We start from the raw sequence: 22950 nt of genomic DNA on the forward strand, positions 1-22950 counted from the left end.
CCGCTGGGTTCATCAGATAAACACAGAAAATATGATCAAAATACTGCATTGTAACTCAATGACAGCTATGCAACATCCTACACATTGGAAGCCTGTAACAATGTTATTAGCAGCACTAACATGGATTCTCAATTTATAGAAAGCCTAGCAAATCTATTCATGAAATATAGCAAATAATAGAAAGCGCAAAAAACAGTGGATTTTAAATATTCTGTATTGGTTTTAAAAGTACTTTTTGATGTAGTCAGATATAGATATACACACACATATATTTGTATTGGTTCACAAGCGGAGTGTCATCTGGAATCTGAAATTATGATAGGCTAAGCACGCTGAGCAGACTGATGGGGTGAGTGGTTGCTATGGTGACTCAGTGATGAAATTTCCTCCAGCGTTCTGCTAAGTGCTAATGCAGCTCCAATGGAGTCTGATTTATATCGGCTGCGTGCATCAAACCTGCTTTAATACCAAAAATTCAGAAATATCACTATGTTCTGTTATAAGATTATAGGTTATCAACGAGCACAGCTTTCTGCTTCATAATATGGCCTACTGCAGATGAAAGTATAGTACTTTAAACATATCTACTAATCATTTCTCCTTACCAGTCAGGAAATCGCCATGTAAATACTAGTAATTGTTCCAACACCTCCCCTAGACCTGGCATCAGACCAGTTAAATCCTTTGTCACACTAATGCTTTATTCCAAATATTTTACACAAAGTTGCTACTGGAAGATCACCAGTGTCATTTTGCTGATTTGGCACAGCAAAATATTCAATGGTGCAGTGATCGAATGCTTAAACATTTTTAGTCCTGAAGCTTTCAGTTTCTGAATTTCCTCTTAAGTCAGTCAGTGCTGCTGATGATCCAGTGAACAGCTACTGTCTGAAATGTTAAGGCAATCTAATTTTATTTTGGAAATAGCACTGGGATAATAAGACTCCCTTGTTTTAAAAAATAACTGAATAAAAAAAATGTTAGTGTTGTTCCTGTGTAGTGAAGTATGGGATGGTGGTAGTGTTCTAAGAAAGTGATATACAGGAAACTCTTTGGTATCCAGCACCTACGGGACCGGGATGGAGCCGGTTGATTAAAAATTCCGGATAACCGAGATGTATACCTACCAAGGTACGAGAGCCCCGTTATACAGCCACAGGTGCAGGAGCCCCGGTTACACGGCCACTTGTGCAGGAACCCCGGTTACACGGCCACAGATCCAGGAGTCCCTGTTACACGGCCACAGGTGCAGGAACCCCGGTTACATAGCCACAGATCTAGGAGTCCCTGTTACACGGCCACAGGTGCAGGAACCCTGGTTACACGGCCACAGGTGCAGGAACCCCGGTTACACAGCCACTTGTGCAGGAGTCTCGGTTACACGGCCACAGATCCAGGAGTCCCTGTTACACGGCCACAGGTGCAGGAACCCTGGTTACACGGCCACAGGTGCAGGAACCCCGGTTACACAGCCACTTGTGCAGGAGTCTCGGTTACACGGCCACAGATCCAGGAGTCCCTGTTACACGGCCACAGGTGCAGGAACCCCGAATACACAGCCACTTGTGCAGGAGTCTCGGTTACACGGCCACAAATCCAGGAGTCCCTGTTACATGACCACAGGTGCAGGAACCCCGGTTACGCGGCCACTTGTGCAGGAGTCCTGGTTACACGGCCACAGATCCAGGAGTCCCTGTTACATGGCCACAGGTGCAGGAACCCCGGTTACACGGCCACAGATCCAGGAGTCCCTGTTACATGACCACAGGTGCAGGAACCCCGGTTACACGGCCACAGATCCAGGAGTCCCTGTTACATGGCCACAGGTTCAGGAACCCTGGTTACACGGCCACTAATACACAGTAAAATTTACCTGAACCTACTCCTGAATTTTGCCGGTTAATAGAGAATTCCGGATATTTAGGTGCCGTTTAAACGAGAGTTTCCTGTACTATGCAAGACCCCCATGGTTAGTACCGTACAAGGCAATGCATCCCTTACCTATACTACACCCTTAAAGCCTTCTAATAAAATAAGAACATAGCAGAAATAAACAACACCTAATGTGTGTTGAGACTGCACTTTCCACATAAAAATGTATTACCATTATATGGAAATGCGAAATACTGCGGATGCTGGAAATCTGAAATAAAAACAGAAAATACTGGAAATACTCAGAGAGAAACAGAGTTAACGATCTGACAAAATGTAATCGACGTTAACTCTGTTTCTCTTTCCACAGATGCTGCCTGACCTGCTGAGTACCATTATATGGTCCGCTTTCATGAAGCTGGTAGATCAGTCTAGCTGTGCCTCAATGTGTTGAGAACAATATCAAATAACTTGTATGTGAGCAACATGCTGCTTGAGGAGAAAGAAAATTCATTTCAATGTACCTGGGGCCAAGTGTTTGATATTTGATGGTTTACTGGTATATTAATTATTGGTTGTGGATTTCAGAACAAGTCTTTCACAATGTGTGAGATCACTGAAAATGAAGTCATGAAGCTGAAATAAAAACTAGGGGCGATTTTTCCTAACCCTTCTACCACTGGAAACAGTTTCTCCTTATTTACTCTATCTGAACCCTTCATGATTTTGAACACCTCTATCAAGTCTCCACTTAACCTTCTCTGCTCTGAGAACAACCCCAGCTTCTCTAGTCTCTCCACGTAACTGAAGTCCTTCATCCCTGATACCATTCCAGTAAACCTCCTCTGCACCCTCTCCAAGGCCTTGACATCCTAAAGTGTGGTGCCCAGAATTGGACAGGTGGGGCCTAACCAGTGTTTTATAAAGGTTTAGTATAACTTCCTTTCTTTTGTACTCTATGCTTCTATTTATAAAACCAAGGATCCCGTAAGCCTTTTTAACAGCCTTCTCAACTTGTTCTGTCACCTTCAAAGATTTGTGTACGTACACCCCCAGTTCTCTCTGTTCCCGCACCCTCTTTAAAATTGTACCATTTAGTTTATATTGCCGTTAGATTAACTAATTTTCTCGCAGGATCAAGCAGTTACTAGTGTATTGTTAATCAATTTTTAGCCCACATAATGCAGTTTTTAACATCTAATGGTTGTGATGCATCTTATGCAGGGATTTTGCTAATTTTTTGTAACGGTCAGAAATACTAAAAATCTGTGCTCTATTAAATCCTCTGAAGTCAGAGAAGAGGACAGAATTGTGCAGCAAATCTAAAATGATTTGACAATGTTTACATACTCATTAGCAAAGGATCTTACAAGAGACTTCTCAGTATGTCACTGAATTTCCTGGTAGAAAATGTTTTTGTAAAAATGTTTCATTCACGTCCTAACAGCTAAACTTTGAGAGTGGGCTTTTCATTTTAAATTTTTGTTGGTGAATTTTCGTGCTCATTAACATGAGGGATATCACTTCTTGTCACTTTATCTACCCAGTATCAGCCTGAAGTAATCCTAGCTCCGGTACTACATAGGCCAGAAGCAGAGATGCTAACGTGCTGTAATTGGCAAAGAGACTTCAAGATTTTATGTAAAATCCAGCTATCTCTGAGTTTTCTTGAAGTTTTTCCAAGTTTCCAATTTAAAATCCTAGGCATGAGCAGAGGAGGTTTGAAATGGACGACTTTCATCCCATCGATCCTGGCCTGACTCTGCAAAGTCTCGCTCTGCCTCCCACCTGATCGTAGTCTCCAAGTGCCTCCAAGGTACAATGTTCTTAAATGTAATTACAGCTCTAGACGGCAAAGATTAAACAGCACAAGAAAAAAAAGGACGGTTGAATTTCTTCCTTTAAAGTAACTTATTTTGCATTTCTTTCTTACTGGCAATCTCAACATTACATAGAATCGACAGCAAAGAAACAGGCCATTGGTCCACTCCTCCCACCCTCTCCATCGAACCTTATCAGCATTTCCTTCTAGTCCTTTCTCCCTCATGTGTTTATCTAGCTTCCCCTTAAATGCATCTATGCTATTCACCTCAACTACTCCATGTGGTAGTGAGTTCCACATTCCAATCACACTTTGGGTAAAGAAGTTTCTCCTGAAGTCCCTATTGGATTTATTCCTTGGGGAAAAATTGCAAGAGAAAATACTAAACCATACCAACAACAACAACTTGCATTTATATAGCACCTTTAACATAGTAAAAACGTCCCAAGGTGCTTCACAGGAGCGTTATCAGATAATTTTCGACACTGTGCTACATAAAGAGATATTAGGACAGGTGACCAAAAGCTTGGTCAAAGGAGTAGGATTTAAGGAGCGACTACCAGTATACCCCTCCAGCAGCAGAGAGGCTGGACAATCAGACAAGTGGCACAAGTAGAAACCTGGTCATTCAGCACAAGCTCGTTCCACCTGCAGCTGGTGGAAACTTTCTAAAGGTAAATTAAAGTGACCAGTGCATCTAACGGCCAACTGACCAACGTGCTCCTTGTGGCTTCTTTGAGAAATATGGCAGGGAACAAAACACGCTAGCCTGTCCTTCCCCTATAAGTGCAACACAAATTATGTAGCACTGAGGCAGACAGTAGGACTAAAATAAGCCAGTTACACAATAATTTCTGCACTTTTCACTATTGAAGCAAGTCAAAAAAGTGGATGTGGTAGAGAATTGCTGAGTTCTTACTGTCCTCGGTATTTAGACTGCACAATTTTTCCTTTTTTGTAAATAAATCATTGAAAATATTTAACTGGTAACTAAGTGGTTTTAAATTTTCGTCACTGTGTGGCAGACAGAGGATTACAAGGTACGTCTTGGTGGGGGGAGGGGAGGGAAGAGAAATGAGAAAAAACATTAACATTGTGAAGAGGAAAGGACATGAAGATTTAAAAAATGTTTTCTCTCTCTCATGACAGCTGTCGATCATTCAGCCATCGCCATTTACACTTCATCTAGAGCCATCTTTTGTTTCTTACCTTGTCCCATTACCATCTCCTTTTGCCTTGCACCATCATCCCTTTTGTCTCTTAATCTCTCCTGTCTCCCATCCTATCACAGACCTTCCCTTTTGTTCTTTCCTCCCCTCCACCCTCCCCCCTTTCCCTGCCCCTACACTGGTTAAAAACCTGTTCCATCTCCAGCTTTTTCCAGTTCTGACGAAGGGTCATCGACCTGAAACGTTAACTTTGTTTCTCTCTCCACAGATGCTGCCTGACCTGCTGAGTATTTCCTGCATTTTCTGTTTTTGTTTCAGATTTCCAGCATCCACAGTATTTTGATTTTGTATGAAGATTTTGGCACTTCCTTTTGTGACTGCTCAGGTTTTTTTTTTTTTACTTGAATGTACAGCACAGAAACAGGCTATTCGGCCCAACTGGTACATGCCGGTGGGCATGGAACAGGACAAGGTACTGTTTGTTCACAGTGCTGCTCGCTGCAAGAAACTTGGGCGATCAGGGGAAAGGTACTTACTTGTAAAGATAGTATTCGGCCTGTTCAACCTCTTCTCTTGAAGAAATGTTGTCAATAAACTACAGAAATAAAACAATACGTGTGAATTTAGAGTAAAGTATTTATGCCTGGCTATAAAATCCGCAATTGTTATTTCATCACTTCAGCATGTTATGCAATTCAAAAGACATGTGGCGATAGTCATTTAGAGCACACCAACTAATAATTCCACCAACAAAAGTAGTCAGTTTTTTATTGCTATTCATGCTGCTGTCCAACAGATACGGAAAATTTAAGGCAACTCAAAGCTCTTGCATAAAGCAACAGTAGCCTTGTTGTAGAGGTCTGAAGCTATCTGACTGTAAGAGCAACACGAAGAATAAATGGTGAAATAATAAAATCATTGATACGTTTCTTTTACTACCAAATCTGCAATACAACCCTGAGGGGGAAAAAAGTATTTCTCAAAAAAAAATCTTTCGCAGAATTGAAAAGATGGACTCTGTTTATGTGCATCAGTTATTGCTTTATAAAGCTTTTTTTTATTTCATTTATGCCTGCAGCAAGAAGCCAAAATGCCTCTCTTGAGTGATGGCAGTTTATCTGCAATGGGCAATATCATCAAGAGGAAATAAAAGGCTTGCATTCAACATTGTTGTGCAATGTACGGTAATCGGTACAGTTTTGAGACAAGTCAGTATAACATAATGTGCTCACCACAGTGTCAGTAATACAGTCTAATCTTAATTCAAATTATCTATTGATTTGAAAAGTGTAAAAAAAGCTGTTTTATTTAAATTACTTAATTCAAACCACTGGGTACTTCTGAAAGTAACAATTTTGAATTAATAGGAGTAGACAGTATTGCGCCAGCAGAAGTGAGGCCGGCGGACACTTTTGTCAGCCCTGAGATAGCTCCCCAACCCTGACCAGTTTCCCAGCCCAGGGCTCATTATCATACCAGAGGCGGCTCCCTGGCTTCTGCGTAGGAGTCAGGGGCAAGAAATGTACAGCTATAGGCTGGGATGTGCTGGCCAGAGCATTGCATGCCATATAATTTTTTTTAAATGACAGTCAATCTCCCTTTATGGGATCCGTGCCTAGCCATACCTAAAGAAGAAAATCACCAACCCTGGCAACAAGTAAGAAATCACTATTGCGATATTGAATCTAAGAAAGGAAGATTAAAGGAGATTGGTCCACTTTATTTCTTGCCAGTTCCCCTCATTAAGGACTACTGTAGGGTTTTGCATGTGGTGGACTGTGGAGAAATGCTTCGATGAGAGGCAGAGCATTAATTTGATATGATCTATTGGATTAAGACAGAATAATACTCAGGCTAGAAAGACAACACTTAGAAATATGGGGTTGGAATTATTCTCTCCCCCACCTAACATAGCTTCAAGCAAAATCTTCAGTTATTTTTGGAGTTTTAGAATATTATTATAGCAAATAAACATAATTTAATTTGGTTCTCTCTTTCTCTTCACTGCCCCCAATAATTTATTGTGTATCTTTGTAGCTCTCCCTATTTTTCCTTCAATGTTACAAATAATGCCTATTTCAGTACAAATGTTTCATCATGAGGACACATTCAATACTCAGAAATCTATGGATAATACTGCATTATAGGTATGAGAACAAGGCACTGGCTTTAAACTAGCTTACATATTTAGACCCCAAAACATGATCTTTTAAACATAATCTATATATGTAGTGTAATTACAGAGGTAAGAATCGAATAGGCTATTTGTGGAGTAGTTGTAAATCTATACTAGCCCTCTATACAGCACATAGATATTATATATGATAATTAATAATACATGGAGCATGCCTTTATCAGTCTTACCCGTGCTATTGTTAAAGAGCTGACTGGAAGTTTCTTCTCATATGTTATGTCCATTAGTGCAGCTAATTCCGCTGATTGAAAAGAAGCAGAATCATGTTAGATTATATAAAAATTTTTATCAGAGATACATGCACACACATCAAAATAGAGGAGAACCATTCTTGTGGAAAATAATTGAAGTGTGTTAGTCTTTTGTTTCATCAGGCAACCATTTCTCAGCAGTATCTCAGTTACTATTTTTGAATGAGATTACTTGTATTCTATTTAATAAATGCCCTGTAAGCTACTGAAAAATCTAGCAATATGCAAAAGCATCTTACATTATTTAAGAGGTAGCATCACTGCCCTTTTGGAGAGATTTTTAAAACATAAATGGGAGAAGGAATCCTTGACCTTTTTTTGCTCACTCCTATTCAACAAAGGCCTTTGCTTCTAGTGAGTTAAACCTTGGAAAAGCCCATCAGTTCTCATTAACACAGTCAATATTCCAGCAAGGTTAAAACATTGTTCACAGCATTATTTGTTCTAGCTTATACTCATGTTCTACTTTCCTTCAAAAGATAATGAACAATTTTCACTACAAACCTGGAGACATTATTTCCACCTACCCTTTCATAAAAACCTCAGAAGCTGCCTTATTTTTACGTTGCAATCATGTTTTGCAATTAAAATGCATGTGGATTCAAGCAAATTGTCCTTCAGCAATTTTTTTTTTTTACTTTCATGTATTAAATTATATTCTATATATACATATGGCTGGAAATTCTTGGGAGAAAAGGGTGTGGTTTATTGGTGGTTATTAATAGAAGAAAAGAAATAGCAATATCAACAAGCGCTGCACCATATTTTGGAACCGAACAATGACCTGTGTCGAATACATTTTTAAATAATCAAAAAGAGATGCAATAAAAATTTCTCTAGGAAGAAACCCACACTGCCACCTGCTGTTCTTTTCCATTGCTCCAAAAACTCATCTAAATTTATCATCCCACACATTATTCAGTCTGTTACAGTTAAGGAATGGCTTATACACTGTACACCAATCCATTAAAAGCTATTAAATCATTAAACCCATCTCCCAAATTCCAGGAATATCATCAAAATAAGTATTTTGGAAGACAGCACTTGGAGCAATCCTGCCCTAGGTGAATGATAATTTTGGCCTCCAGCTCTTGCCAGTTCGCCGGCCAGGCTTCCTCGGCAGGGCTAAGACAGACTCCCAGGTAGAGGAGATGAGTGGTACTCCGGGCAAAAGGCCTGAGCTCCTCCGGCAGGGAGGCCACCCGCCACTGACCTACCGGGAGTCCGGAACATTTCTCCCAGTTGATCCTCGCAGAGGACACAGCGGAGTAGACCTACTGGCAATCGCGCATCCTCCGCAAGTCAACGGGATCCGTGACCATGAGGAACACGCCATCGGCGTAAGCCGAGAGGACAATCTCCATGCCCGGCCCTTGCAGAGCCAGTCCTGTCAAGAGGCGCAGGAAAGGCCCCACGCAGATGGTATATAACTGGCCAGACATGGAGCATCCCTGACGCATCCCCTCCCGAAGCGAAGGGATGCTGTCAAGATCCTTTAACCTTAATCAGACACTCCGCGGCGACGTACAGAAGTCGGATCCAGGCTACAAAATGCGTACCGAACCCGAATGCGCGCAGAGTCCCGAAGAGGTATTCATGATCCATCCTGTCGAATGCCTTCTCCTGTTCGAGGGAAAGGAAGGCGACCGACAGACCAGCCCTTTGGGAATGGTGGACCAAGTCCCAGACCAGATGGATGTTATCGTGGATGGTCCAGCCTGGGATTGTGTAGGACTGGTCGGGGTGGATCATGTGGGCCAGCACGGTGCCAAGGCGAGTAGACATTGCCCTGGCAAAGATTTTGCAGTCCATGCTGAGGAGGGAGACTGGGCAGCGGTTCTCAAGTAGGCGGAGATTGCCCCTCTTGGGCAGCAGGATGATGACCCTGCGTCAAGAGAGGGGCATCTCCCCGGTCGCCAGACTTTCCTTCAGGACCCACACGTAGTCGACCCTCCAGGATGTCCCAGAACACCCTGTGGAGCTCCATGGTCAGCCCGTTCAGCCCCGGGACTTGGCCCTCAAGAGCTGGCCGAGGGCACCGGTCAGCTCTGCTCCACCATGCTTAGCAGAGCATCAAGCTGTTCAGCGCCCTCCGAGCTGCCTTCCACAAAACTCTGAGCATCCTCGCTGGACGAATCCGGAGAAAACAGAGCCCTGAAATAGGCAAGGGCCTCAGCACTGATGCCCTCTGGATCCGAGACCAGAGATCCATCGTCGACCAGCAACCCCAAGAGCTGCTTACGGACCCCCCTGCCTTCTTTCCAGCGAGTAGAAGGGGGAGCTGCGGTCCAGGTCCTGGAGGGACTGGATCCACGACCTCACGTATGTGCCTTGGGCCCAGACGAGCTGCAGGTCCTTCAATGCGCCCTTCTTCTCTTCGTACACCTTCCGCAGGGCCGGGTCTTCAACGACTTGACCAAGACGGAACTCCAGGTTGAGCAACTCCTTCTCCAAAGGCCCAACCCGGGCCTTCCGTCTCTTGATCGACCCCCTCGCATACTCCTGACAGAAGAGATGGACGTGAGCCTTGTCCACGTTCCACCATAGCCTCAAGGAGGGGAAACCCCCCTGCTTCCTTCTCCAGTCAGCCCAGAATCAACAGAATGAATTCCGGAACCGTTCGTCCTCCAGCAGCAGGTTGTTACAATGCCAGTACGCGGGCTCCACCTGTGCGCAAAGCAGAGCAAGCTCTGCTGACACCAGGTGGTTTTCCGAGCACGGCACCGGCCACATGGAAGCCACCAGAACTCAGGGGAAGTACGCCCAGAAAATGTAAAGGTGGTCGATTCTGGCCCTTCCTCCTCCAGACTTTGGCGCTGGAGTCAGGATGTAGATTTCGCCAGATGTCCACCAGAGCGGTCCCTCGCCTCAAGGTTGCAGTTGAAATCCCCCCCCAGGATTATGCACTCGTTGGAGTCAATGGAGCCTAAAAGAGCGGACACTTCTTGCGCACCGGTCTGGGGAGCGTACACGTTAACTAGTTAGAGCGGCACGTCCCTCAGGCATACAGTGAGATGGAGCAAGTGGCCTGGCACAGGCTCCTTGACCTCTCAAGCTCTCCGGCTGAAAATGTGGGGCCAGCAAGCCAGCGAGGCGGTGGATGCCCTCCTGCCCCCTACCAAGTCTCCCTTCATCCCCTTTGAGGAGCTCCAGGAATTTCTGATTGGTTGCCTGGGTCGTCACAATAAAGTCCAGCTGGCGCTGCTCATCAGGTCCGTCCACTCCGCTGCTAAGACCTTGAGTGTGGGCAAGAGCGTGAGCTCATGCCGACCCCTCCTTGCCATTCCAGGAGCCACGTCGCCTCGTCTCCCGGAACAGTGTGGGTTTCTTGCAGGAAGCACATGGCATACTTTCCTTCATTAAGGAGCAAGAAGTTAATAAATCTGCGACGCGCCTTTCTGCTGCCGTTGATATTGAGGCTGGCTATGTTTATCGTCATGACAAGAGCATCGTGCAACCTCTACTTAACACTACTGTGGGGAGGGAGCGGAGTCGCTCATTACCCTCCACTCCCTCAGCAGCCCAGTGAGGAACGTCTTGAGCCGGTGCAGCTCACAATGGCTCACGCTCTTGCCCACACTCAAGGTCTTAGCAGCGGAGTGGACGGACCTGATGAGCAGCGCCAGCTGGACTTTATTGTGACGACCCAGGCAACCAATCAGAAATTCCTGGAGCTCCTCAAAGGGGATGAAGGGAGACTTGGTAGGGGGCAGGAGGGCATCCACCGCCTCGCTGGTGATGGACTCCAAACTGTCACCAGTCACCGTCATCCTCCATCGAGATTATCACCAGTGGCCGACCCGTGCACCACACAGGGTGCAGCGAATGGCTCGGCCGCACCAGCCCGTCCCACCTCTGTCACGATGCCACCCCCAGGATCGACAGGAGAGGAGTCCTCCCTGGACTCCTCCGGGTAGCTTGGGTCGGAGGGCGGCAGCAGTTCGGAATCCCCTCCACCTCAGACACTGGGCTGTATGGCGAAACCGGGGATAAAACCAACCCAAGTTCCTCTAACACACTCGGCACAAAAGTGAGAGATGGTGAAGGGAAGGCCTCCCCTTCCCTGCCGCCACCACCGACCCAGCGGTCAGGGGGGTTTCTATTAAAATCGCCGGCCAGGTGAAGCAACTCCGGGAGATGGCAGGGTGTGGCTGGGCAAGCTCAGCCTTATCGGCCCAGCCTCCAGGATGCCTGAACCGGCGATGAGTAACGGTATTATTTTGGGCGGATGCGTGGCCCTCCCCATGGGCAGGGCTTCCTTCTCACCCCCGGGAGGCACAGGCAGAACAGAGAGATCTGTTTCACCCTCCCAAGGGATGGGCGACTCCCGCCGATTGTGCGAGGTGGTGATGGTGGGGGGGGGGACCCGTGACAGGCGCCGTCTCCTCTTTCACGGAGGGACAAGGGTCCTCCTCCACTTCCAAGGAGCGGCACATTCACCTTTTCCTCCCGGAGGGGTACAGAGGGAGGGAGACCTCCAGGTCGGCAGAGGCCCCAACCTCCTCCTTCTGTTTCTGGCTTCCGATCCCGACCGTGGGATGCAATTTTTCCGCAGAGGCGGGCATGATCGTGGGCTCGGGCACAGAATCGCTCGTGGGCACAGATAGTAGTAAATTGACCATTTCACCCAGGCAGGCTTCAAGTCCAAAAAAAGGGAAAATGTTACACTAGTATAATGCTGACTGGTTTTCTGAGGTTGGACTGGAAGCTTGCTCTGGCTTCAACCGTGGCGAACGTCAGAAGTGACTGTGTGGGGTGTGAAGGAGAAGCCATTGCAGGATATGTACTGGCTGCACTGGGACAGACTAAAGGAATTTGAATGGGGATTTATGGGAGTTGAGCATGGTGCTGGGAAGTAACAACACATTCAAGGACCTTAAACAGGATGGGGAGGTTAGAGATGCGGCAGTAGTTGGAGACAACAGATGGGTCAAAGGTAGGCTTTTTGAGCAGGGAGTTCATGTGGGACCTACAGGCTGGAGTGGAGGATGAGCATGGCCCATAGCCCACCTGGGCTCAAGGCTGGAGCAGAAACAACAACAACTTGCATTTTTATAACATCTTTAACGTAGTAAAATGTCCCAAGCTGCTTCACAGGAACGTTAACAGACAAAATTTGACACCGAGCCATATAAGGAGATATTAGGACAGGTGACCAAAAGCTTGGTCAAAGAGTTAGATTTTAAGGAGCTTCTTAAAGGAAGAGGGCGTGGTAGAGCGATTTAGGGAGGGAATTTCAGGGTTTAGAGCCAAGACAGCTGATGGCATGGCTGCCAATGGAGGCCAAAGGAAATCAGGGATGCTCAAGAGGCCAGAATTGGAGGAATGCTGAGTTCTTGGAGGGTTGTAGGACTGGTGGAGGTTACAGAAATAGGAAGGGGCAAGACCAAGAAGGGATCTGAACACAAGGATGAGAATTTTAAATTTGAGGTGTTGCTGGACCGGGAGCCAATGTAGGTCAGCGAGTACAGAATGATGGGCGAGTAGGACTTGGTGGGAGTCAGGATATAGGCATTTTGGATGAGCTGAAGTTTACAGAGGGCAGAAGATGGGCGGCCAGCCAGAAGAGCATTGGAATAGTTGAGTCTGGATGTAACAAAGGCATGGCTGAGGGTTTTAACAGTAGATGGGGAGGCAGGGGTGGAAACAAGTTATATTACGAGGTGGAAGTAGGCGGTCTTGGTGATGGAGAGGATAGGGGGGCGGAAGCTCAGCTCAGGACAATCTCATTCAGCTTTAGACAGTGGCCAGGGAGGGGGATGGAATCAGTGGCTAGGGAACGGAGTTTGGGGCAGGGGCTTTGGTCTTTCCAATAGTTAATTGGAAGAAATTTCTGCTCTTCCAATACTGAATGTCAGACAAGCAATGTGACAAATCAGTGGTAGTGAAGGGGTCGAGAGAGGTGGTGGTGAGGTAGAGCTGGGTGTCGTCAGCTTACATCTGGAACCTGACATTGTGTTTTCAGATGATGTCGCTGAGGGGCAGAATGTGAATGAGAAATAGGAGGGGGCCAAGGATAGATCCTTAGGGGACTCCAGAAGGAACGGTGCAGGAGTGGGAAGAAAAACCATTGCAGGCTATGACTGGCTAGATAGGAATGGAACCAGGCGAGTGCAGTCCCACCCAGCTGGGCAACAAAGGAGGCGTTGGAGGAGGATGGTGTGGTCAACCGTGTCAAAGGATACAAACCGGTCGAGAAGGATGAGGAGGGATAGTGCACCATGGTCACACAGGATGTCATTTGTGACTTTGAGAAGGCCCATTTCAGTACTCTGGCAGGGGCGGAAACCTGATTGGAGAGGTTCAAACATGGGGTTGCGGAAGAGATGGGCACGGATTTGGGAGGCAACAACAAGTTCAAGGATTTTGGAGAGGAAAGGGAGGTTGGAGATGCTGCAGTAGTTTGCAAGGGATCAAGAGAGGGAGGAGAACCTAGCCACAGCAATGAGGTAGGCACGTGAATCGGGGAGCAGAGGTGCAGCAGTCAGGGCGAGTGTGCAAGGGAGAGGGGTACAAATGGAGCAGAAGCACAAGCAACAATGGGAGAGGAGCTGGGCGTGGGTTCTTTAAGCCGAGTTTCTCTGTCAGGTTGATGTAAATGCAGCTGCAAGTCTGCAGGTAATCTCTCTGGCATTTTATTCCTCAAAACACATGATAATTCACTCACATCAGGAATCGTTACATTTAAACTAAAACTATCAAAAGCTTTCCTCTCCATCTTGAGCTTGGGTAGAGAGTGTAATATTGGGAGAAATTTTGTAAATAATAAAAGTAGAAAATAATCAATTGGAAAACAGAGAGACTAAACCACTGAAGATGAAGAAAGCTGACTGATGTCCATGACAGGTACTACTATAACCATGGTATCCACAACACACTCAAATAACACTTTTTAGATAGATATTTTAAACAGACATTCTTTAGAGTGCAAGAAATCTTTCTTTACTCTGGAACCCCATATTTACTGTTTCTGCTAACTTCCCACTCAAGGACAATTTGCTTCTCAACTGGTTCCTGCAAATACTTTCAGCTGGATAAGAGCAGGAATGGAGAGCATGCCCAATACTTGCCTTGCCTTGTGGGATGAATTTTGGTCTTAAAAAAATGCTTATACGAAGTTGACGGTCTTGGGCACCAGAATACATTTGCCTACTTTTTGCAATATGACTCGTGCATATTCAAAATGCTCTTTGCTTCACTTTAGCTGGAATGAGCAAGATTCAGTAAATTGATTTATAATGCACAGTTGTAGAACATAATTGAAAAGAATTGTTTTAAAAAAGAATTTATACTGTGACAGACTTACAGGCGAATAGAGTTGCATCCAATACATTGATGATGATGGGTTATTGCTTGTATTAATGCAACTGCCAGAAGCAATCTTTTCAAATTTTATTTCCCATGTGACAGTTCCATAATAAGCATCAACCTTACATTATGGAAATCCTCGCAAAGCAACTGATGCATCAGATTTACATAATTTTCTATATGAAATGTCCACAATTTATAATTACTCTCATAGGAACAAGTCTTTATGCAAGTTTTCATTGCCATCGGTATTTTTAAAAATTACAAAATCACCTGATGTCAAATAAAATTCATATATTTTTTAAATAAAACATATATTTTTGCTTCTGCCATTCCTCCAGTGAGGAGGAAAGACAGATACTTCTGGCTTCAGGCTAGATGTGACAGTACAAATTTTGACAGTCTTGCAACAGCTAGAACAAGGATACTGAGATACTGATAATTAAGAAAGTGGAATACCATTAATCCTACTTGTTTACAGGATTAAAAAATATATATTTTATTGTCCTTGGTCAAAATGCCTCATTTCGGCAGTCTTATGATAACTGAGATCCAACAAAAGAGTCGTAAAAAACCGGATGCAGAAATAACAATAGCCACAATTCAGTGTGAACAGAATGGAAAAAATAATTCCACTTCACAGGGCAGAGGATTTTAGCTAGACAGTATGTTTTTCTCTAATTGAAGAACACATGACAAAGCTGATCGGCTTTGTACAGGAAAGGGATCAGACTGCTTTTGGGTAATGAGTACTGACATCCTCATAGGATAATGGATAGTAATTTCACATACAGAAAAAAAAAACTACTCGGCACAGAAAGGCAAAAGGTAGCGACATCATTCTACATCATCAAAGTATCTGGTAGCCAAAAATATGAGTGTCTTGAACCCTGTTTTCCAAAAATTTGGAACTCCCAACAAAATGTTTTAGCAGTACCTGATGTTTGGGAGTACATCTATGCCTACGAGATTAACGTGCAAAGTTAAATCACATGGGATTGGGGGTAAGGTACTGACTTGGATAGAGAACTGGTTGGCAGACAGGAAGCAAAGAGTTGGAAAAAACGGGTCTTTTTCCGAGTGGCAGGCAGTGACTAATGGGGTACTTGATCCTGAAATGAGCTTCAACCACATATCCGCAGCATAACTAAGACCGCCTATTTACACCTCTGTAACATCGCCCGTCTCCGCCCCTGCCCCAGCTCATCCGCTGCTGAAACCCTCAGCCATGCCTTTGTTACCTCTCGACTGGACTATTCCAACACTCTCCTGGCTGGTCGCCCACATTCCACCCTATGTAAACTTGAGGTTATCCAAAACTCGGCTGCCCGTGTCCTAACTCGCACCAAGTCCCATTCGCCCATCACCCCTGTGCTCGCTGACCTACATTGGCTCCTGGTTAAGCAACGCTTCGATTTCAAAATTCTCATCCTTGTTTTCAAATCCCTCCATGGTCTCACCCCTTCCTAGCTCTGTAATCTCCTTCAGCCCCACAACCCCCCAAAGATATCTGCACTCCTCTAATTCTGCCCTCGAGGATCCCTGATTATAATCGCTGAACCTTTGATGGCCGTGCCTTCTGTTGCCTAGGCCCTAAGCTCTAAAATTCCCTGCCTAAACTTGTCCGCCTCGCTACCTCTCTTTCCTCCTTTAAGATGCTCCTTAAAATCTACCTCTTTGACCAAGCTTTTGGTCACCTGCCCTAACTTATCCTTATGTGGATTGGTGTCAAATTTTTTGTCTTAAAATACTCCTGTGCAGCGCCTTGGGACATTTTACTACGTTAAAGGTGCTATATAAATACAAGTTGTTGTTGTTGTTAACACTTAAGGATTAACCACAGAAGCAGGGTTTGAATACAGATCATCCAATGAATGTGATTGTGAGTGATAGGATCAAAATGTTATAGGATGTGATTATAAGGGGAAGTTATCAGGGATTTATAAAGCGATATGAACACTTCTCCCAGAGCCCCACTTCACATCCAGAAGCAATAGCCTACAAAATGTTATAATTTGACCTCTCAATGATTTTTCACTTACCCAGATTTTGAGGATCTTTCTTCCTCTGGTCCCATTTCTGACTATCCAAATAAGCTGCAGATAGGAGATATCTTTTGGTTACTAGAAGAAAAATATAAATAAATGTAATGAGAAAGGATTAATTAGCAATGTTGTTGTGCGAGGCCCCTTGGGGAGGAGCGATCATAATATGGTAGAATTCTTCATTAAGATGGAGAGTGAAGTAGTTAACTCAGAGACTAGGGGCCTGGATTTAAATAAAGGAACTATGATGGTATGAGGCGCGAGTTGGCTAGGATCGATTGGGGAACGTTATTTAAAGGGTTGATGGTGGATAGGCAATGGCAAACATTTAAAGATCGCATAGATGAACTACAGAATTTGTTCATCCCTGTTTGACATAAAAATAAAACAAAAAAGGTGACTCAACCGTGGCTAACGAGGGAAATTAGGGATAACATAAGATCCAAGGAGAGGACATATAAATTGACCAGAAAAAGCAGCAAACCTGAGGATTGGGAGCAGTTCAGGTTTCAGCAAAGGAGGACAAAGGGATTAATTAAGAGAGGGAAAATAGAATGAGAGTAAGCTTGCAGGGAACATAAAAACTGACTAAAAGCTTCTACAAATATGTGAAGAGAAAAAGATTGGTGAAGTCAAGCATAGGTCCCTGCAGTCAGAATCAGGGGAATTTATAATGGGGAACAAAGAAATGACAGACCAATTAAATACATACTTTGGTTCTGTCTTCACAAAGGAGGACACAAATAACCTTCCAGAGATGTCGGGGAACATTGGGTCTAATGAGAGGGAGGAATTTATTGAAATCAGTATCTGTAGAGAAATGGTGTTAGGGAAATTGATGGCATTGAAGGCTGATAAATCCCCAGGGCCTGATAATCTACATCCTAGGGTACTTAAGGAAGTGGCCCTAGAAATAGTAGATGCATTGCTGGTTATCTTCCAAAATTCTATAGATTCTGGAATAGTTCCCATGGATTGGAGGGTAGCTAATGTAATCCCACTATTTCAAAAAAAGGGGTAGCGAGAAAACGGGGAATTATACACCGGTAAGCCTGACATCAGTAGTGGGGAAAATGCTAGAGTCCATTATAAAAGATGTAATAGCAGAGCACTTGGAAAACAAGTGACAGGATCGGACAAAGTCAACATGGATTTACAAAGGGTAAATCGTGCTTGACTAATCTACTGGAACTTTTTTGAGGATGTAACTGGTAAACTGGATAAGGGAGAACCAGTGAATGTGGTGTATTTGAACTTTCAAAAGGCTTTCGATAAGGTCCCACATAAGATATTAGCGTGTAAAGTTAAGGCACATGGGATTGGGGGCAAGGTACTGACTTGGCTAGAGAACTGGTTGGCAGACAGGAAGCAAAGAGTTGGAATAAACGGCTCTTTTTCCGAGTGGCAGTTAGTGACAAGTGGGGTACCGCAGGGATTGGTCCTTGGACCCCAGCTATTCACAATATATATATTAATGATCTAGGCGAGGGAACAAGATGTAATATCTCCAAGTTTGCAGACGACACAAAGCTGGGTGGGCGTGTGTGCTGTGAGGAGGAAGCCGAGAAACTCCAGTATGATTTGGACAGGTTGGGTGATTGGGCAGATGCAGTATAATGTGGATAAATGCGAGGTTATCCACTTTGGTGTCAAAAACAAGAAAGCAGATTATTATCTGAATGGCAATAGATTGGGAGAAGGGGAAGTGCAACTAGATCTGGGCGTCCTTCTGCACCAGTCACTGAAGGTAAGCATGCAGGTGCAGCAGGCGGTTAAGAAGGCAAATGGTATGTTGGCCTTCGTAGCGAGAGGGTTTGAGTACAGGAACAAGGATGTCTTGCTGCAGTTGTACATGGCCTTGGTGAGATCACATCTTGAGTATTCTGTGCAGTTTTGGTCGCCTTATCTGAGGAAGGATGTTCTTGCCATGGAAGGCGTGCAGCGAAGATTCACCAGGCTGATACCTGGGATGGCAGGAATGACGTATGAGGAGAGATTGGGTTGATTGGGCTTGTACTCGCGGGATTTTAGAAGAATGAAAGGGGATCTCATTGAAACTTATAAAATTCTAACAGGACTAGACTAGATGCAGAAAGGATGTGCCCGATGGTCGGGGAGTCCAGAACCAGGGGTCACAGTCTAAGGATAAGGGGTAAGCCATTTAGGACAGAGATGAGGAGGAATTTCTTCACCCAGAGAGTGGTGAACCATTGGAATTCTCTTCCACAGAAGGCAGTAGAGGCCAATTAATTCATTAACTATATTCAAGAAGGAGTTAGATATATTTCTTAAGGCTAAAGGGATCAAGCGATATGGGGAGAAAGCAGGGACAGGGGACTGAATTGGGATGATCAGCCATGATCGCATTGAATGGCGGAGCAGGCTCGAGGGGCCGAATGGCCTACTCCTGCTCCTATATTCTATGTTTCTATGAGTGTGGGGTCAGTGTGAATTGAGGAAGAGTGCGGGGTCAGTGTGTATTGATGAAGAGTGTGGGGTCAGTGTGTACTGATGAAGAGTGTGGGGTCAGTGTATTGATGAAGAGTGTGGGGTCAGTGTGTATTGATGAAGAGTGTGGGGTCAGTGTGTATTGATGAAGAGTGTGGGGTCAGTGTGTATTGATGAAGAGTGTGGGCTCAGTGTGTATTGATGAAGAGTGTGGGCTCAGTGTGTATTGATGAAGAGTGTGGGCTCAGTGTGTATTGATGAAGAGTGTGGGCTCAGTGTGTATTGATGAAGAGTGTGGGGTCAGTGTGTATTGATGAAGAGTGTGGGGTCAGTGTGTATTGATGAAGAGTGTGGGGTCAGTGTGTATTGATGAAGAGTGTGGGGTCAGTGTGTATTGATGAAGAGTGTGGGGTCAGTGTGTATTGATGAAGAGTGTGGGGTCAGTGTGTATTGATGAAGAGTGTGGGGTCAGTGTGTATTGATGAAGAGTGTGGGGTCAGTGTATTGATGAAGAGTGTGCGGTCAGTGTATTGATGAAGAGTGCGGGGTCAGTGTGTATTGATGAAGAGAGTGGGGTCAGTGTGTTGATGAAGAGTGTGGGGTCAGTGTATTGATGAAGAGTGTGGGGTCAGTGTATTGATGAAGAGTGTGGGGTCAGTGTGTATTGATGAAGAGTGAGGGGTCAGTGTATTGAAGAAGAGTGTGGGGTCAGTGTATTGATGAAGAGTGTGGGGTCAGTGTGTACTGAAGAAGAGTGTGGGGTCAGTGTGTATTGATGAAGAGTGTGGGGTCAGTGTATTGATGAAGAGTGTGGGGTCAGTGTGTATTGATGAAGAGTGTGGGGTCAGTGTATTGATGAAGAGTGTGGGGTCAGTGTATTGATGAAGAGTGTGGGGTCAGTGTATTGATGAAGAGTGTGGGGTCAGTGTGTATTGAAGAAGAGTGTGGGGTCAGTGTGTTGATGAAGAGTGCGGGGTCAGTGTATTGATGAAGAGTGTGGGGTCAGTGTGTATTGATGAAGAGTGTGGGGTCAGTGTGTATTGATGAAGAGTGTGGGGTCAGTGTATTGATGAAGAGTGCGGGGTCAGTGTGTATTGATGAAGAGTGTGGGGTCAGTGTGTATTGAAGAAGGGTGTGGGGTCAGTGTATTGATGAAGGGTGCGGGGTCAGTGTATTGATGAAGAGTGCGGGGTCAGTGTGTATTGATGAAGAGTGTGGGGTCAGTGTGTATTGATGAAGAGTGTGGGGTCAGTGTGTATTGAAGAAGAGTGTGGGGTCAGTGTGTATTGATGAAGAGTGTGGGGTCAGTGTGTATTGATGAAGAGTGTGGGGTCAGTGTGTATTGATGAAGAGTGCGGGGTCAGTGTGTATTGATGAAGAGTGTGGGGTCAGTGTGTATTGATGAAGAGTGTGGGGTCAGTGTGTATTGATGAAGAGTGCGGGGTCAGTGTGTATTGATGAAGAGTGTGGGGTCAGTGTGTATTGAAGAAGGGTGTGGGGTCAGTGTATTGATGAAGGGTGCGGGGTCAGTGTATTGATGAAGAGTGCGGGGTCAGTGTGTATTGATGAAGAGTGTGGGGTCAGTGTGTATTGATGAAGAGTGTGGGGTCAGTGTGTATTGAAGAAGAGTGTGGGGTCAGTGTGTATTGATGAAGAGTGTGGGGTCAGTGTGTATTGATGAAGAGTGTGGGGTCAGTGTGTATTGATGAAGAGTGTGGGGTCAGTGTGTATTGATAAAGAGTGTGGGGTCAGTGTGTATTGATGAAGAGTGTGGGGTCAGTGTGTATTGATGAAGAGTGCGGGGTCAGTGTGTATTGAAGAAGAGTGTGGGGTCAGTGTATTAATGAAGAGTGTGGGGTCAGTGTGTATTGATGAAGAGTGTGGGGTCAGTGTGTATTGGTGAAGAGTGAGGGGTCAGTGTATTGAAGAAGAGTGTGGGGTCAGTGTGTATTGATGAAGAGTGTGGGGTCAGTGTATTGGTGAAGAGTGTGGGGTCAGTGTATTGATGAAGAGTGTGGGGTCAGTGTGTATTGAAGAAGAGTGTGGGGTCAGTGTATTGATGAAGAGTGCGGGGTCAGTGTGTATTGATGAAGAGTGTGGGGTCAGTGTATTGATGAAGAGAGTGGGGTCAGTGTGTATTGTATTGAAGAAGAGTCATAGAGTCATAGAGTTTTACAGCACAGAAAGAGGCCCTTCGGCCCATCGTGTCTGCGCCGCCCATCCATCCCTGTCCAGTCTAATCCCATTTTCCAGCATTTGGTCCATAGCCTTGTATGCAATGGCATTTCAAGTGCTCATCCAAATGCTTCTTGAATGTTGTGAGGGTTCCTGCCTCTACCACCCTTTTAGGCATTGAGTTCCACATTCCAACCACCCTCTGGGTGAAAAAGTTCCTCCTCAAATCCCCTCTAAATCTCCTGCCCCTTACCCTGAATCTATGCCCCCTTGTTATTGACCCCCCTACTAAGGGGAAAAGTTCCTCTTTGTCTACCCTATCTATGCCCCTCATCATTTTGTACACCTCAATCAGGTCCCCCCTCAGCCTTCTTTGCTCCAAGGAAAACAACCCCAGCCTGTTTAGTCTTTCTTCATAGCTGAGGCGCTCCATCCCAGGTAACATCCTGGTAAATCTTCTCTGCACCCTCTCCAAAGCAATCACATCCTTCCTATAGTGAGGCGACCAGAACTGCACACAGTACTCCAGCTGTGGCCTCACCAGCGTTTTGTACAGCTCCATCATAACCTCCCTGCTCTTATATTCTATGCCTCGGCTAATGAAGGCAAGTATCCCATATGCCTTTTTAACCACCTTATCTACCTGTTCCGCTGCCTTCAGGGATCTATGTACATGTACACCAAGGTCCCTCTGACCCTCTGTACTTCCTAGGGTCCTACCACTCATTGTGTATTCCCTTGCCTTATTTGTCCGTCCAAAATGCATCACCTCGCACTTTTCAGGGTTAAATTCCATTTGCCACTTTTCCGCCCATCTGACCAACCCGTTTATATCATCCTGTAGCCTAAGGCTTTCCTCCTCGCAATTTACCACCCCACCAATTTTCTTGTCATCTGCGAACTTACTGATCATACCTTTTACATTCTCATCCAAATCATTTATGTAGATCACAAACAACAAGGGACCCAGCACCGATCCCTGAGGTACCCCACTGGACACAGGCTTCCAGTCACAAAAGCAACCTTCGACCATCACCCTCTGCCTCCTGCCACTCAGCCAGTTTAGGATCCAACGCGCCAAGGCACCCTGGATCCCATGGGCTCTTACCTTCTTGACCAGTCTATGTGGGACTTTGTCAAAAGCTTTACTGAAGTCCATGTAAACCACATCCACAGCATTTCCCTCATCCACCCCCCTAGTCACCCCCTCGAAAAATTCAATCAGATTTGTCAGACATGATTTACCCTTGACAAAGCCATGCTGACTATCCCCGATTAATCCTTGCCTCTCCAAGTAGAGACTAATTTTGTCCCTTAGAATCTTTTCCAATAATTTCCCTACCACAGATGTTAGGCTCACTGGCCTGTAATTCCCTGGTTTATCCCTGCTACCCTTCTTGTATAATGGTACTACATTAGCTGTTCTCCAGTCCTCTGGTACATCCCCTGTGGCCAGAGAGGTTCTGAAAATTTGTGTCAGAGCCCCTGCAATCTCCTCCTTTGCCTCCCACAGCAGCCTGGGATACATCTCGTCCGGGCCTGGGGATTTATCCACTTTTTGGCCTGCTAAAACCGCTAGCACCTCCTCCCTCTCGATGCTAATATGTTCAAGTATGTCACAGTCCCCTTGCCCGATTTCTATGTCTGCATCGTCTTTCTCCATAGT

At 45.2% G+C, this 22950-nt stretch overlaps 1 protein-coding gene across 1 annotated transcript in view; it reads right to left on the reverse strand.

The window, feature by feature from the left end:
• The window catches only part of mrps27 (mitochondrial ribosomal protein S27), a 118525-nt gene that overhangs the window by 90203 nt on the left and 5372 nt on the right, over positions 1-22950 (reverse strand). Inside the window, exons 3-5 of the mRNA XM_085989964.1 lie at positions 16659-16739; positions 7228-7298; positions 5400-5458 (exon numbers count right to left, since the gene is read on the reverse strand). Of these exons, the coding sequence (XP_085846090.1) occupies positions 5400-5458; positions 7228-7298; positions 16659-16739 (211 nt within the window). The remainder of the gene's footprint in view (positions 1-5399; positions 5459-7227; positions 7299-16658; positions 16740-22950) is intronic.

Source organism: Somniosus microcephalus, chromosome 1 (assembly GCF_052327205.1).
Source record: "Somniosus microcephalus isolate GS21.2 chromosome 1, FLI_Smic_1.0, whole genome shotgun sequence".
Classification (NCBI taxonomy): Eukaryota; Metazoa; Chordata; class Chondrichthyes; order Squaliformes; family Somniosidae; genus Somniosus; species Somniosus microcephalus.